Source organism: Ochotona curzoniae, unplaced genomic scaffold (assembly GCF_017591425.1).
Source record: "Ochotona curzoniae isolate NIBS_2020 unplaced genomic scaffold, NIBS_Ocur_1.0 scaffold_3208, whole genome shotgun sequence".
In the NCBI taxonomy this organism is placed as follows: domain Eukaryota; kingdom Metazoa; phylum Chordata; class Mammalia; order Lagomorpha; family Ochotonidae; genus Ochotona; species Ochotona curzoniae.
Window position 1 is genome coordinate 55,635,001 of NW_024467106.1, and position 16,232 is coordinate 55,651,232.

Genomic DNA, 16,232 nt, shown 5'->3' on the forward strand with positions numbered 1-16,232 from the left:
AGCTGAGCCAATCCAAAGCCAAGAGGTAGGAGCTTTTTTCGGCTCTCTTACACAGGTGCAGGGTCCCAAGGCTTTGGATCATCCTCTACTGCTTTCCCAGGCCACAAGCAGGGAGCTGGATGGGAAGTGGAGCAGACACTTGAACCTGCACTTATATGGGATCCTGATGCTTGCAAGATGAGGATTTAGCCATTGAGCCATTGTGCTAGACTCACTCAGGAACAGTAGAAAATTATTTAGCTCAAAGTGTAAGGAGTTGTAACTAAAGCAGAAATTCTTCCATGAAACAAGCAGAACTCCCTATCCTATGTCTGAGTGTGAGGCTGGTCTACATGGGGCCAACACAGGCAACATAATCGGATGCTCCTGACATACCATGACTGTGCAGATCTCCCCAGTGGACCGCATCTTGCATCAGTGCCCTTCCTGACTCATTGCACCTATGAAGGCATTCCACTTTTGGAGGGAGGAAAAAGGGTAGCATTTCTAAAGTTACCACTATTTTCTAATTACAGTTTCTCATCCGCCAGAGTCCATCGGTTAAGGAACATTTGCCAGGAGGAAGTTGGTTAGAGAACACCGGTCTAATTCATGCAGCCAGGCAGTTTTGAAATGAAAAGGTAAAAAAACAAGGGTGAAGAGGGGACCTTCGTGGAAGTCCAGAGCCATACAGATAAAGCAGATGCGAAAGAAAGATGCTGTTACGTGGTGTGTGGGCTACTGCTAGGCAAGATACTAAGACAACGGTGCCAACCAAAACATTTACAGGAGCCAGCAAGTGTTCAGCTTCCTGTTGGCCCCCATTGCCACTTCCTCATTCTCCTATAGGGCAGTGGGCTTTGGGTCACTGAGGAGGAAGAAAACCTAAGGAGGGAAGAATCGAGAAAGCGCAGGTGAGAACAGAAGGAGGTTGTGCTGTTCCAAGTGCTGCGGACGATCTGTGCCTCAGTCCTTGGCTGAGAATAGGAAGTGATCTGCCAATGAGGAAGTGTGAAGGGCAGTTGTTCACTACAGAGAGAAGCCAGGTGATGGGGGCAGGGGCTTGCAGGATGGGAGGACCAGAGCTGCATCGTGACTAGGAGAGAACAAAGCTCAACTCTTGGGACCAGGAAGACTCCTGACCAAAGCCAGACTCCTGAATCCGCCAGGCCCGTGTTTAGGCATGTCACTCAACTTTCCTACACCTGTCTGCTGATGCAAAACTGACACACTCATAGCTTATACCGTGGGACTATTTGGAAATTCATGTAAAGCAGCGGCACTCAGCAAGTGCTGTTATGGGCAGATACCCCTTAAGGCTATTTAGTGAGGAACGCTGTTTTGGTAGAGGCCAAAGAAAATTGTGAAAGTCAGATGTGTGATCTGCCTCTTTCCACAGCAAACGTTACAATGCACTGAGGGCACCCCCTATGTATAAAAGCAGCCAACATGCAGTTCTGGGTTGTTGCTGAGCTGTGAAAATGCAAATCTTGAAATCCTTAGGTTCCTGCTAGACCAGAGGAGTTCAGCTCTCAGCAGCCAAGTCTCATCATAGAACTTAATTATGTCAATTTTCAAATACGTCAGATCACTTTGATTCATTGTCTATTGACACAAATGCATTTCTTAACATTTTTAGACACCCTAAATCTGTTCTATGGATTTCTCATTATTTTACATTCACTTAGTCACCGTTCTTTCGAAAGATGGTCGTTCTTGTCTTGATGGCCAAGGCTGTTCTAGAAATTCCCCCCCAAAGCAGCTTCACCAAATGTGGACTTCAGATGAATTCTGCTGAATGTGTAGGAGGGCCTAAATTGTGAGATCAGTAGCAGTCATCCGTTCCAGAGGAAGTTATCCAGGGTGCCCCTAGATGATGCTGCCCTGTGTCCTTCGGCACGTCCTTTACAGCTGCTTTCCTTTCTCCCTCCCTGTTCTGCCACCTCCCAACCAGGCTGTTATGCAGAACTGAGGCCATGATCCCTGTTCAGCTTAGAAATAAATCATTTCAAAAATAAAAGACAGAAAAATCATTTCATGATCTGAGCAAATGACTTCAAAGGTTGCAGTTTTGCTATACTTTGTTTCTGTCATGTTGTGGGAAGTATCAGATGGTAGGTGATATTTCTTAGTCTCAAAATTAGATAGTCAGGAAGTCTAAATGACCACATTGTTGGCCTGCTGTGCCCTGGGTTAAACATTTTTGAAAATTTATTTTATTTATGTGAAAGGTCCTTTTGGCTAAGATTAAGTATATTTATTTGAAAGGCAGAGGTACAAAGAGGAGAGACAGAGGAACCTTCCATCTGCTGATTCACTCCCCAGATGGCCTCAATAGCCACAGCTGAGCCGAGTTACATACACAGAGAGAGGGAATCTTTCACCCACTGGTGCACTCCCCAAATGGATGCAAGACCCTGCGCTATGCCAAGCCAAAACCCGGGAGCCAGGAGCTTCTTCCAGATCTGCCCCTGGGTGTAGGGACCCAGCCCAAGCACTTGGGCCAGCCTCTGCTGCTTTCCCAGGCCGTTAGCAAGGTGTTGCTTTGGAAGTGGAGTAGCCACGAGTCAAATCTGCACGATATGGGCTGCTGGCACCATGGAGGTGGCATTACCCTACTACCTGACAACACAGTCCCAGATAAAAGAACTTTCATAAGAAAAAAAAAAAAAACATTGCTGCCTTAATTTTGATCTCTTCTGACAGACTTGAGATTTGCCTAACCAATCAGAGAAGAAAATGAAAGTAAGAAAAATCTCGGTTTCCAGTAACACATGTAAAGGAATTCTATCCTTGCTTATTTTTCTCGCCTGATGGGAAGGTATTTCACTCATGAGATCATTTCCAGTTCCCCAAGACTACATAGGTTATATTTTTGGAGTTTCAGGTATAGCCAGTTAGCCTATACAATCAGTTTGTTGGATTTCAGTATTCCTTATTATAGTTATAGTTAGTGGCATCAGCTGTATAATTTATGGTTGGCAGATTTGCTCCCAAACTCTGCAGCAGGGACCTTCCATGTGAACCCTAGTGCCCAGCACATGTGTCTCCTGTGGCAAGTGAACAGCAGATACTTGTAGAAAGAATCGATGAGAATAGAGGCCCGAGGAGCTGTGGGTTGTTGAGTTTCTACTCGACAATTAGGGTTGAGTAGAAAAGGCTGTTGTGTGGTACAGGAAAGAGAGGACAAGCAACAGGAGGAAACCAGCCTAGTGTGACTTCATACATGTCAGGGACAGGAACATTAACGAGGAAGACACAGAAGCCTTTGATGAATTCAGCAAGAATCGTGTCCATGGCAAACAAAGTGGAATGAGTTGAAGAGCGGATATAAGGCATTGTGTACAGAGAGAAGATTGGCTTTCAGCAGGAGGAAAAAGGATGCTTATCTTCAATATTTGGCTGCAGCATAAGTTGAGAATTATACAAATATTAGAAAATCTAGAGAAAACTATGTGTGTGTTGGCGGGGGAATTCTTCATCTATTCTGTGCTACTCTAACAGAAAACTAGAGACTGGGTCCCTTACAAAAAAAAAAAAGTATTTTTCTTAGGCAGTCCAGGATTAAGGTACCAACATTAGGCACATCTGCACCACCCCACAGTAGGATGGAGGGAGGCTGAGAGAGCTAGAAGACAAGAACTCATGCATGCAGCCAGCATCTTCTCCCCACAGCATCCCCACTCCCACAGTAACATGAACCCTTGCGGAGGGCAGTGAGGGCTCCGCCCTCAACACCGCCCCATTTAGTGATCTTCTGGAGACACACCGCAGCCCCAGCCAGGAGGTTGTGTGGTGTATGGGAGAGCACAGCACATGGCACCTGGCCCAGAGTGAGGAGGAGAGGAATGCTCTCGGGGTCTCCTCCTGCTTCCATGGGTAACTTCAGACCCCCTCCCGTCCTCTCCTCCCAGATAGACACAAGAGTAGGTCCTATGGGAACATCTCTATTTATCCAAGCAAAACAGCCTGAATCTGAGAAAGGAAAGAAACAGTGGGAGACTAGAACCAGGCTGGAGTAATGACACATCACTAGTTCGACCTGCAGAAAGAGCAAAAGCCTTCAGTCAGCACAAAAGATAACCCAGCACAAACAAGAGGCTGTTGACTTGGGTCGGGCGTCTTTGGACATCCTGGATGTTAACTAGAAATGCCAAGCATCACTGCACACAGATAAGCAGTCTAGACCTTTTAGCGTTATCTCCAGATGTAGGTAGTGTTAAGGACAAATGGAACTAAACAATAGTGAAGAAAGACAATGAGAACGGATTTCGTTCAGTATCTAACTATTACACTGGGAATTGGCCCCAGTGGGAATAGAACTCAACCCCAATTTCTGGAGAGGAAACCAGGCATTTTTAAAGGGAGAATAAGGAAATAGGGAGTGGGAAGAAGCACAAACATCCAGAGGAGTCAGGGGGGAAAAAAGTGAACTTTAAAAAAAAAAAAAAGATTTATTTATTTTTATTGGAAAGGCATATTTACAGAGGGAAGAAGAGACGAAGGCCTTACATCTACTGGTTCACTCCTGAGATGGCTGCAGTGGCCAAAGCTGAGCTGATCAGGAGCCAGGAACCAGGAGCCTCTTCTGGGTCTCCCACACGGATGCAGGGTCCCAAGGCTTTGGACCGTCCTCCGCTGCTTTCGCAGGTCACAAGCAGGGAGCTGGATGGGAAGTGGAGCAGCTGGGACACAAACCAGCACCCATATGGGATGCCACTCTTAGATGTAGAGGATAAACAGCTGAGCTATTGCACTGGCCCCAGAAAGCAGAAGTTTTCTAAAAGCAAGGAAGGGGGGAGTTGGTGAGTGTGGAACCTGTATGTTAATTAGCATTTACAGAGCTTAGCTCCTACCTTTGCGGCAGCAGGAGGCAGCGGAATGCCCGCATTTCACACACTGCTGAAGGCAGTTCTTCAGAGGATATCTGCATCTCCAAGGGGCAGAGAAAGGATTTGTAACTGTTTCCAAAGTAGCTGCTCCAAGAGGGGCTTCAGGAGCCAGTCTATCTCCAGGTGTAGGCAAGAACAGTGAATTCGCCAGCCAGCACCGAGCTGTCCTGTACCCACACACTCACCTAGGACTGTTCCTTTGGGGGCACCTTTGTAAGGTTGACTGTTCTTTCTCTTCTAAGAAAACTGACATCAGCTCAGCCACCTCTGCCGTACTGCTTGTTCACGGGCCAGGTTTTCAAGCGTCTCATGTTGCTCACCCATTGAAGAACTCATTCGGTTATGTATGTCTCTTTAGTTCTTGGCAGTCATAACATTCTCCTATGTTTGCTTCTGTTTATTTTTCACAAGACTGGTCTTCTCAATGGTCCATGACAGATGCGTATTGAAAAGAGAAATCCCACTTGAAGCATTTATCCGCTGGTCTGTCCAGGATATGGTTTCATACCGGATTTGTGGTGAGCCGGCCCGTATCTGAGAGTTAACAGTCAAAATGGCATCCGCATCAGGAGGCACACAGGATCCATTTGCCCCACTGTGGGTGAAGGCCCCTGGCGAAGCACCTGTCTCCTGATGAGGAAAGGACCTGGGCGGTGATAGCTTCAGACCGAGGAGGCATCCTGTTCCCCAGCACCTTTCGCTGACCTTTCCCTGCGTCAGTCACCAAATGGCCACCCTTCGTGTCTTCAGCACTTGTTAGCTCACACACTGCTGAAAAGAATGGATTTTTCTGTTTCTCTGCCCGGACAAAATGCCATAGGCTGGGCGGCCTTTGCCACATAAGTGGATGTGTCCCACCCAGTATTGGAGGCTGGGACAGTTCATCTCAAGGAAGCAGCGTGACAGGTTTCACTCTGGGAACTCTTAGGGCCTGGGAGCTGCTGCCTTCCTACATGGGAGAGAGAGAGGAGGGCAGGAATCTTGCCCAATCAGCTCAGATTAGATCTCTCTATCTGTGTGACTCAATCCTGTCTGCTGCTCCTGAAAAGCCTGTATGTTCAAATACATTCACGTGGTGAGTTTGGACTTTCATTTAGCACATGGAATTCATGGTTAAACAATCGGTCCATAATATAGTCGGACCTTCTCTTGCTTTGGTTTAATATGTAATATTCAACTAGAAACACTGTTAACTTCTTCCTGCACTGAGAATTTTCAAATACAAAAGTTCAAAGGGTTTCACAGTGAATGTCTATATACAAGGGGGTCTTCCAAAAAATCATAGAAAATGAGTATTATGTCAAAACTGCATGAATAGCAAATTTGTTTTTGCACCGAAATAGCCTTCTGTTTTCGCAGAAACTTTGTGAGTTCGGCTTGCATCTGCCCCCTACATTCTCCTGCTTCCATCTTAGCACTGTGCTTGCCTTATCATATGCGTATGCACTCGTCATCCATCGGTCCGTCTTCCTTTTTGGCCGAGTAAGTGGCAGGCATTCGTAATGTTAACATTTCTGGCCTTCACTTTGCTTCAAAGGTGACTGGCCAAGGATCTTACAATGCTTTTCTGACAAAGATGAAATTTTAAAAAGATAGACGCAGTCACTCTAGACAACATACGAGGGAAGTATCTCTAACAGATGAATTTGAACTTACAGTGAGCGCGTTAAGTCAGCTTCAGCACCAGAAGGGAGGCCAGGGGTGTGTGTGTGTGTGCATCTGCCAGCTTTGATAGGACAGCGCCACCCAGTGGACACTGTGCGCCAAAATCACACTGGACATTCACGTGCATTTCATCTTGTAAATAATAACCTGAGCCTCTGATGCGCATAGATGGAGAGATAATCATTTTTGGATAAAGCATGACATCAGCTGTGTAGGCAATTAATCCAAATGTTTAAAACCGTTTATTTGCCACTTATTTATTTCAAGACTTTTAATGACCACAAGGCTAATGCTGAGGCCTTTCTTCCTGGCTATGATTTGGTTTCCCTTACTAGAGTGTTTCCTGGAAGATAATATGGACAGATTCAGAAATGAAGTCCATTATCTCCAGCTATAAATAGGGGGTTGGAGGGAGTTATACCTTCCCAGATGCATGCCCCTGTGTGGGCTTGTAACTAAGAGCTCATTGGATGCAAGGTGGATTGGGAAGTCCCAAACATTCCCCAGGGACAAAGCAGCACACTTTGTTCCAGAAGACCCAGAGAAAACTCAATGTTTTTCCTTGAACTGAGTGTCAAAAAAGGACCCTCCCTATGATACACAGTACACCCACATGGTGAAACAGGTGCGCTTACTGTAAGGAACGGTTTCCAACCTTGGCATTGGAAACCAGGCCTTTTGTAGAGCTTGCCAGCACAACTCCTAGGGTTTACCCCCATAGTCTAGAAATATTTAATAGCTATCATCCGCACTCCAGCAGAACTTTCTTTAGGTTCCATGAATACATTTCATTTTGTTTTACTTATCTATCTATCTAACTGGCACAGCAACAAACAGAAAAAAAAAAAGAGTTCCCAGCCACCATCTCATTCCCCAATTGCTAGTAACAGCTGGACAGCCAAAGCTGGAAGCGGGAAGCCCATCTTGGTCTCCCACTTGGGGTTCAGGGAACCAACTACTGAAGCCTTCCTCGGATGCCCTCAAGGGGGCGCACGTTAGCAGGATTCTTCAGCCAAGACTGGGATATGGGACGCAGGCAGCTTCACCTTCAGACCATCTTGGCTGGCAGGCTGAACGCCCACCCCTTAGGACACTCTGAAGTTCTCTAGGGAGCGTGAGCTGTTAGGTGTGCTGGAAGACAAATGTCCTGGACTGTGTGTGCCCTGCTGAGCAGATCCTTGCAGCCGTGTGTGTGTGTGTGTGTGTGTGTGTGTGTGTGTGTGTGTGTGTGTGTGTGTGTAGCCTGTGATTTGTCCCCTGGCATCTCCTCATCTCGTACTTTCTATGCTCACAAGGGAATACAGGCCCAGGGGAGCAGTTTCAAGGAGAGGCAGATAGTTCTTCCTTGCAGTACTATCTTCCACATCCTGTCTTCCGGAAAAGGGAGTTTTTAAAATTCCCTGCCACTCATCCTTTCAATGACTTTCTGCTGACACATGGGCACCTGGAACAAAGCTCCATTTCCAAGAGTTCCTTGCAATTCGATCCTGGCTAGTGCAGCATCAGTAGAAGGCGTGCCTAAGCAAGGGGCTATGGCTGGCAGGTGCTCTCAGTCCATCGTCTCCTTCCCTCTCTCTTGCCGCGTGATTGGTGAATGGTTTTATCCAGGCTGTGAATACAAGGCCTTATGCTAGCGATGTGAGAGCAGGGAGCTGTGAGGAACATGGGTGAAAAGTGGCAGAGGTCACCGACTGCAGCCCTACGCTATTCCCTTTCCAACTTTATGCCATGACATTAGCTTCCCTCTTGTAACTGGGGTGTTGCTTTCCTTTTGCACTGAATGATACAGTGCTTGGTAGACCCCGTGACTTTTGGATTTGATCCGCATCAGAGGTCTGAAGGTGGGCTGTAGGATCGTCGTTTTAAAATAGGGCAAAGAAACTTGAGTCAAAGATTTAGTGAGTGAAGGGACAGGCTTTGTAGGCTTTGCAGGCGTGGGGCCTGGTCTCAGCCGTCCGTCTTGCAGCCTTATCCAGCCTGCCTGACCCTTCGGCCTCTGCCGGCATCGAAAGCCACATGAAGATTACGTTCCTCATTTCCAATCCGACCTATTTTGGACTCCAGGTATGAAAAGAGTAGAAATGTTAGAAGTGGTGAACACTGCATGAATGCTGGTTTGGGGAGGCCCTGGAGCTCATTTCTCAGGCCGGGAGCAGTGGCCAGACCCATGGCAGGCACTTCCCAAAGGCTGAATCCTCCCTGTCACACAGCAGGGCACCTGCATCTGTGAACTTTGATGCTGACACTCTCTGGACTCCTCCTTCTTGCTGTGTGCAGACTGCAGAACCTGCCTTCTATTTCTCAGCTACCTTTATATGAAACTTTTTTTTTTCATTTTCTTTGAAAGGGAAAGGAAGGGATCGTCTACTGGTTCATTTTTAAAAGCCCTGCCTCAGTGGCCTCCATGACGATGTAGCAAGCTAATCTTCTGCCTGCAAGGCCAGCATCCCATATGGGTAACATCTCCACTTCCCATCCAGCTCCCTGCTTAATGATTCTGGAAAATGGGCCACATGGGAGACCTGGAATGAGCTCCTAGCTCCTAGCTTCAGACAGGCGCATCTCTGGGCACCGCAACCATTTGGAGAATGAAGCAGTGAATGAGAGCTCTCTCTGTCTTTCCGCGCCCCCTGCCCCCTCCCCAACTCTGACTTGTAAACAAAAATAAATCTTAAAGAAAAAAATCGCTGCAGTAGCTTGGACCGGACCAGGCCAGGGCCAGGAGCCAGGAACTCCATGCAGTCTCCCATATCTGCAGAAGAGGCCCAAGTGTTCGAAGTCAAAAGGTGTGCAGTCCTAGCTGGATCAGAAGCAGTCACCAGGACCCAACACGGGCCTTCTCATTCAGGATGCTGGTGCCCTCAAGGGCAACGCAGCCTCTGCCTGAAGTCGAGGCTTCAGGATTGCCACGTCCACGTGGCTGTGTTTACTCTTTAGAAGAAAACAAACAAGAATGTCACACATGAAAGGATCATTAGAAAACCTGAGCAATATGGGATGGCAGGAGCTGAGAGCGGGCCGTCATCGGTAAGTGAAAGGCGACAGACAGAAAATGGCCCGCTGCCTCGGAAGGGGGAAGGACGCCGCAGCCTCATCTTCGTGCTCCAGAGTGACATTTTGGAACCACAAAAGAACAGATGCATCAGATGCATGTATAAAGAGGCCATCGCCAGGGCCTATTCTAAAATCAGGAGAAACCTGGCTGTTTATTTACAATGGCGTGGATGAGCAAAAAGGAAATAGACATAGAATATCTAGAAACATTTCTTGAGAAGCGCTTTTATCCCCTTGCAGTCTGGGACGCATCAGGAACAAGCTGCACACCCCAGAAGGAGACCCAGATGGAGCTCCAGGCTCCCGGCTTCTGCCCGGCTCAACCCTGGCTGTTGCAGCCGTGGGGGGACTGCACCTGCAGGCGGAGCACCTCTTTCTCTCTCACCTCTACTCTGTCACTCTGCCTCTCAAACAAATTCATCTTTTTTTTAAAAAGTCTCAACTAGCATCTTCTTGTCTTGAACAGATAGTACGTGGTGGCCTGGTCAGTCCGTTGGTCCCCGTCTTTCTCACTCATCCTTTCTTCTAGAAACATGACTGAGAATTTTAGCTGGGACTACCATCACCCTGAGAAAAGGTGCCCACCCCCCTTTTTGATTGAGGTTATGTTCTGCCAGCGTAACTGAGGCTGAGTACAATTTCTGGACCAATGGCAGGGCATTTCACATCGACTGTGGACCCTTTCCCGAATGCCTCAAGTACCCAAGAGCCGGGTGTGTGTTCAGCCTGGTGGCTAGGACACCTCTTGAGATGCCTGAGCTGTAAATTCAAGCACAGGGCCGGATACCTGGCTTTAGCTACTGATCCCAGTTTCATACCAATGCAGATCTGGGGGGCAGTAGTTGGTAGTTCAAGGTGTTCGGTCCCTACCTTCCATGTAGGAGACCCTGAGGAGGTTCCCAGCTCCAGCTTTCAGCCCTGTCCCACTCCTACATTTGGGGAGTGAACCAGCAGGTGGGAACTTTCTCCTTTGTCCGTCTGCCTCTTATATAAACATTTTATTTTTGAGGCACGTGCCACTCACTGTTCAGAAACCCGCTACTCCGGCGGAGTCGGCTGCTGTAACACAGCCGTGGTTGTTGAGTTAGGAGAACCACGATATCCAGCAATCAGATTTGCCGAATACACAGAGTCAAACAATGGACTGGGAAGTGATTACAGCCAACAATTATAGTCCCAGGGTTCCAATTTGAAAAGAAACAGAAAAAGCAGGTGTCACTATGGTTACTTTTTCAGGTACTAATCAAAGTCCACAGTAACTCTACTATTCCTGTTGGAAATTCTCGAGTGGCAGACATTGTTCTTGCTGAAAACACTGAAAGACTAAGACGTCCGCTTTGCTGGGGGCAAAACTAGCCCACTATCCATTGAAAACTGGATTCTGAATTCATTTCCATCTAACAGGCAGGCTCCAGCCACCAGGTGGCAGTAGTGATCAGCATTAGGAAGTTGAGTTACTAAAATGGATTCTGCAAAGAGCCACAACAAGCCCCAACTTAACTGGGTTGCATGGCTTGTGCGGCAGGTGGGTGGATGGGAGCTGTGACCTGTTCAGCACCCCGCATGGAATGATGGACCCTGAGGACCAGCTCTTCAGTGCCCCAGGTTGTTTTTCCCACATCTCAGCCTCGGTTTTATTTTTAACTGGTTGTTTTGGAAAATGTCAGCATCCATCAAAGTGAGAGAATAGCAAAATGAGTCCCTAAGTACCCATCAGCCACCTTTAGCAACCAGCAGCATTTTGTCACCTTCCCATAAGAGATACATTTTCCTTCCATGCTCTATTTTTATACCAAGTACCCAAGGCCCTGCATTGCTGTACTAATGCAACATTAAAACCATTGCGGTTCCTTAACTTCACAAATAATTGTCTGTGTCTGCCGTGTGTAAAAAGCATGCTAATGGAAGATTGAAACAGTTCGATCATGAAAAGCAAGGCAGAGAGCATGTCTTTTATCAGTAGATTATGCGTGTGTTGTAACATTGCACTGATTCTAACACTCTTGTGTTTTCATAAGTGAAAAGTGTGACCATCAGGTGCTGGGGTTGCAGTAGTTCCTACATTCATGGGTAGAAATCTAACATTTAAAACCAAAGCCATTTACCTCGTCATGTTCTGAAGACAAGGTCACAGCTGTTGGCCTGGTGGGTGTGGGGGTCCAGTTCTTGGTGCCTTTTACCAACTGCCCCAGAAAAGGCAAGTCGGGACCAGATGGGACGAAAATTAGACACCCCCAAAACACGCACACACACACAGGGCAGCCAGATGTGTGTCACACCTGGACACAGCAGTCCCCCTGGGAACAATCCCTTCAATTAAAATTAAGAGAAACCCAGCCAAAAAAAAAAAAGTTTCTTACTTTTTACATTCATCACTATCAGCAATTGCTGTAAACACAACTAACCACATGTAAGAATTCTCTGGCTCGTGGTTTCCTACACCTTTTTGTTTTATTGTTAAATTTATGTATTAGTGAGAAAAAGAGGGAGAGGGAAAGGAAAGGAGAGAGAAGGAGAGAGAGCGGTAGAGAGAATTGCTTGATGTTGCACACTTGCTCACTTACCCCAAGCGTCCACAATCCCCCAGACCCCAGGCACTGTGACATAGTAGGGGTGTCCTAACCAGCACCTCCCTTGCTGGGCTAAACACCCCCTACTGTTGGCTTTTTAAAGTTGGAAACCTGTGTAACAGGACAGATTGAAGAGAGAAACCGGCTTATGCCCCCATCTCTGCTCAGTGGTCAGCCGGGCCAGACAGGGACAGCTGCACGTCTCTTCTGCCTGTTGCAGGACATCAGTCTTTTCGAGCAGAACAAAACCAAGGGAAAGCCATATTCCTTCTGAGTCCATAGTTCACCAGCTGTTTCTTGAACCCACTGTGTGCTGTGACTCGTTCATCTTTGCGCATGTCATCTTTCAAAAACGCTTCTAGGTTTCATTCACTGGGGAACAATTCGGAGGTTGGGGCTTTGATGTTTTAATATTGCCATCTCTGCTTTTTTTTCTTTTAATCAGACTGAAGAAAATTTTCTAAAAAACCAGAACATATCAGAAAATAACAACTCCATAAGAAGCGGTGCTGTACCAAGCGGGGAACAAATGAACAGGAAACAGGTCAGTGTGATGATGGTGGTTAAAGGACCCTTGCTGTGACTGCTACGGTGCCACGGGCACCCGTGGGCACAGGCCAGAGTGCTGCTCAGTGGCTCCAAGGAATGGTTCCACAATAAGTAGGGTGTGTAAGGCAGAGTTTGGCTGAAAACTCACCTCCTGCATGGTCATTTTGTTTCTGGACAGCTCCCCTCAAAGCCCGTCTCATCCAGACTTACTTCCTTTCCAATGTTCATTTTAATTTTACTGGGAAGATAGGCTGCCACAGACAGATCTCCCATCTGCGGCGATGACCAGGGTTGGGGCCAGGCTATAACTGGGAAATTGGAACCAGCTCCGTGGGAGAGAGCCATTTGGGTCTTCCATGTGGGAGATGGAATACTTGGGCCTTTCAGGGTACATGGTAGCAGAAAGCTGGAATTGGGAATGGTGCTGAGACCAAAATTCAAGAGCTCCCATTCAAGATCAAGGTATCCCAACAGCATCTTAACGGCCACACCCATTCGTCTCCTGACTTTCTCTCATTTCCCACCCTTATAGATTCCAACCTCCATTGCCAGCCAAAAAAAAGCATTAGTGTAAGCCAAAGCACTGAGATTTTCAAGCAAATGAGACAGACACAAGAAGGTTTTAAGACAGAGTTCTAGATCTGGGCCTACCAAGCCCTGAGAGTTCCCTAATGGCGCCCAGGCTACAGCAGTCAGGGGAGAGTTATTTCATTTACATATAGAATTCTGGGTCAGATTTCACTCAAAGAAAGCCTACTCTTACTAAAAATACGAGCAAGTCACCCACGCAGCACTTTCTTTATAAAGTGGCAGAGTGCCTATGCGTGTGCCATTTTCTATGCAGTTTTCTCAGGAAAAAACTTTTTAAAGTAGAAAACTTAGAAAATCATTCTAGCAAAATTTAGAAGATAAGAAAAGGTAATTGAAGGCAAAATTTAGCAGCTAACATCTGGGAATTTAACACTTCCTGTGCAAGAGTATAACCTGTCGGTATATATTGATAATATAATGCCTAGCATTTGGTATCTTTTTCAAATAGTAAGAGTTAAAAAGTGTTCATAGCTGTTCAACAAAGAAACAGAAAACAATGCTTCTGTCCACGTAACAATTTGCACACAGATGTTTACAGTGGGTTTATTCATAATCACCCAAAACCGGAAGCAACTGAGAACATGCGCCAGTAGGTGAATAAATAAACCAACTGAGGTACACGCAGGCCTGAAGAGTGGATTATCATGCCATGCCTAGACATGGAGGAATCTTAAATGTATGTTACTGAGGGAGGAGAAGTTAGTAGGAAGTGGCTATGTTCTATCTGATTCCAACTCTATGACATTCTGGAAAAGCCAAGTCTGCGAAGACAGATGAGGATGAAGAAGATTTAGGGGCTGTCACACCACGATCGTGAACCCATGTTCACTGTCTACTTGTCCACACTCACCAACGCACAACACCCAGAATGAACCCTCCTGTGCATGAAGGACTCGGGGTGATGCCAACAGTGTCACTGTGGATTTATCAGCTGCCAGTAGCTCCAATAGCTCCAGTACGAGATGTTGGTCATGGCAGACGCCCTGTGTGTCTGTGGGCACAGGATGTGTGGGAAATCTTAGCAGCTTTAACTCAGCTCTGCCGTGCATCTAAAACTTCACATCACCCACAGAAAAGGCTATTTTAAAAAAATTAATTCATACCAAATCAAAAGGTAGATAGTTCTCAGTGGTGGATATGAATACAAGTGATGAGTTAGCTGGCATGGGCCTTGGGTGACCCTAGCAGAGGCCAGGTGGTAGCGGCTCCAGCATGGCAGGTTTGGGTGCAGGCGGGGTGCAAGCAAGAGCTGCAGACAAGAGTGGCAGCCATGCTTCCAGCTGGCCTGGCTGGGAAAGGAAGCAAGCAGCAAACATTCCAGGATCAAAGCTATTGCTGGGGTGTCCGGTTGTTTTCAAAATGTGAAAAAAGCAAAGTAGGAGTAGCCATTCCACAGATAGGACGGAACTTGGGGTACTGTCAGCTGTAAGAAAAGAATAATTATGAGGGGCTGCCATGATGGTGCAGCAGGTCAGCCCTCCACCCTGAGACCTGATGGTTGGGGCACCAAAGCAGAAAGGAGAGAAAGAGAAAATCCTCCACACTACCCTGGGAACAACATGGTCTACGGGTATTCAAGAGCCCACTCTGCAGCCACAAAGAAGGCCCAGCAAAGATGGCAGGTCTGTAGGGCATTCTCTGACTTTCAGCAAGGGCTCACCCAGTGTGGAATTAGTCTTTCTTAGCCCAGTAATACCCAAGGAGAGGACGGTGCAGAGCCAGGAAAGTCAGATTTAAAGAGAGGAGAGACAGAAAGATCTTCCAACTGCTGATTCACTCCCAAGTAGCTGCAATGGTCAGAGCTAGCTGCAATGGTCAGAGCTGAGATCATCCAAAGCCAGGAGCCAGGAGCTTCTTCCGGGTCTCCCACATGAGTGTAGGGTCCTAAGGCCTTGGGCATCCTCAACTGCTTTCCCAGGGCATAAGCAGGGAGCTGGATAGAAAGTGGAGAAGCCGGGATTAGAACCGGCGCCCATATGGCATCCTGGCACATGCAAGGCAAAGACTTTAGCCACTAGGCTATTATGCCAGGCCGGTGGTTGTAGTCTTGACACTGGGGCTGGCAAAGAATCAAGGGAAGCATATGCAGCTTCTTCAGTTTTATTTGCCTGAAAGCAGAGCAGGTGTGTTTTAAAGCATCACAGAGACACTACCCAAAACGTGTTCCCTTCAGAAAAGAGGAAATATCAATAGTCCCTTCTGAAGAAAGAGTGAAGAAAATGTGGTCCTGGTTTTTTGGGGTGTGTGTGTGTGTGTGTGTGTGTGTGTGTGTGTGTGTGATTATAATGGGGCGGGGGGGGAGGGAGTGTCTATGCAGTCAACAATGGTGGCCATCTTTTTGGGTAATCACTTCACCGGATCTATTAAGTTCTTTGCCAGAGTTCTGAGTTTAAGAGATCCATTATGCCTTTCACAATGTTTGGTTCCCAGGACGAAGAACAAGTCACGATCCAGCAGGATTCCCCAAGAAACAAAGATGACGACAGTGATGTGGATGAAGAGAATCATACAAAAGGGTACAGGGACCAACCACATGCACTTGCTGCTGCGTTCTGGCCCTCTCTTCTCCCCACACGCACCTGCTGCGCTCTGGTGCTCCATTTTTACCATCTGACCTTTAACATTTGTTTCAATTGACCAGAAATTGCCACCAACAACCACACTCCTACACTCCATCAAAACCCTTTCTAGAAAAATTAATGGGGCTCCAGAATGATCAATGGGGTCATTCCAAACTGCTGATGTCCTTGGAATTCAATATCTCAGTTTAAATATACCCAGAACAGTCTTATAATTTCAAGTATAAATTACCAGGTATAATTGTTCCAATTCTTACGAAAGTAGATCACTCATCATCTCATGTCATTCAATAACAAGTGATTTCTAAAAGACTGAATCCACGTTCAATCCCAACAAATAATTGCTCTTGCCC

At 46.8% G+C, this 16,232-nt stretch overlaps 1 protein-coding gene across 2 annotated transcripts in view; it reads left to right on the plus strand.

Annotated features, from left to right (window-relative positions):
* Nucleotides 1–16,232, plus strand: part of SLC28A3 (solute carrier family 28 member 3) — a 57,263-nt gene that overhangs the window by 11,402 nt on the left and 29,629 nt on the right. For both annotated transcript variants that reach the window (XR_005881897.1, XM_040962863.1), the window contains exons 2-3: nt 12,606–12,704; nt 15,731–15,816. Coding sequence is in view for 1 of the 2 variants with exons in the window: in XM_040962863.1 (XP_040818797.1) it covers nt 12,606–12,704; nt 15,731–15,816 (185 nt within the window). In the remaining variant the exon portion in view is untranslated. The remainder of the gene's footprint in view (nt 1–12,605; nt 12,705–15,730; nt 15,817–16,232) is intronic.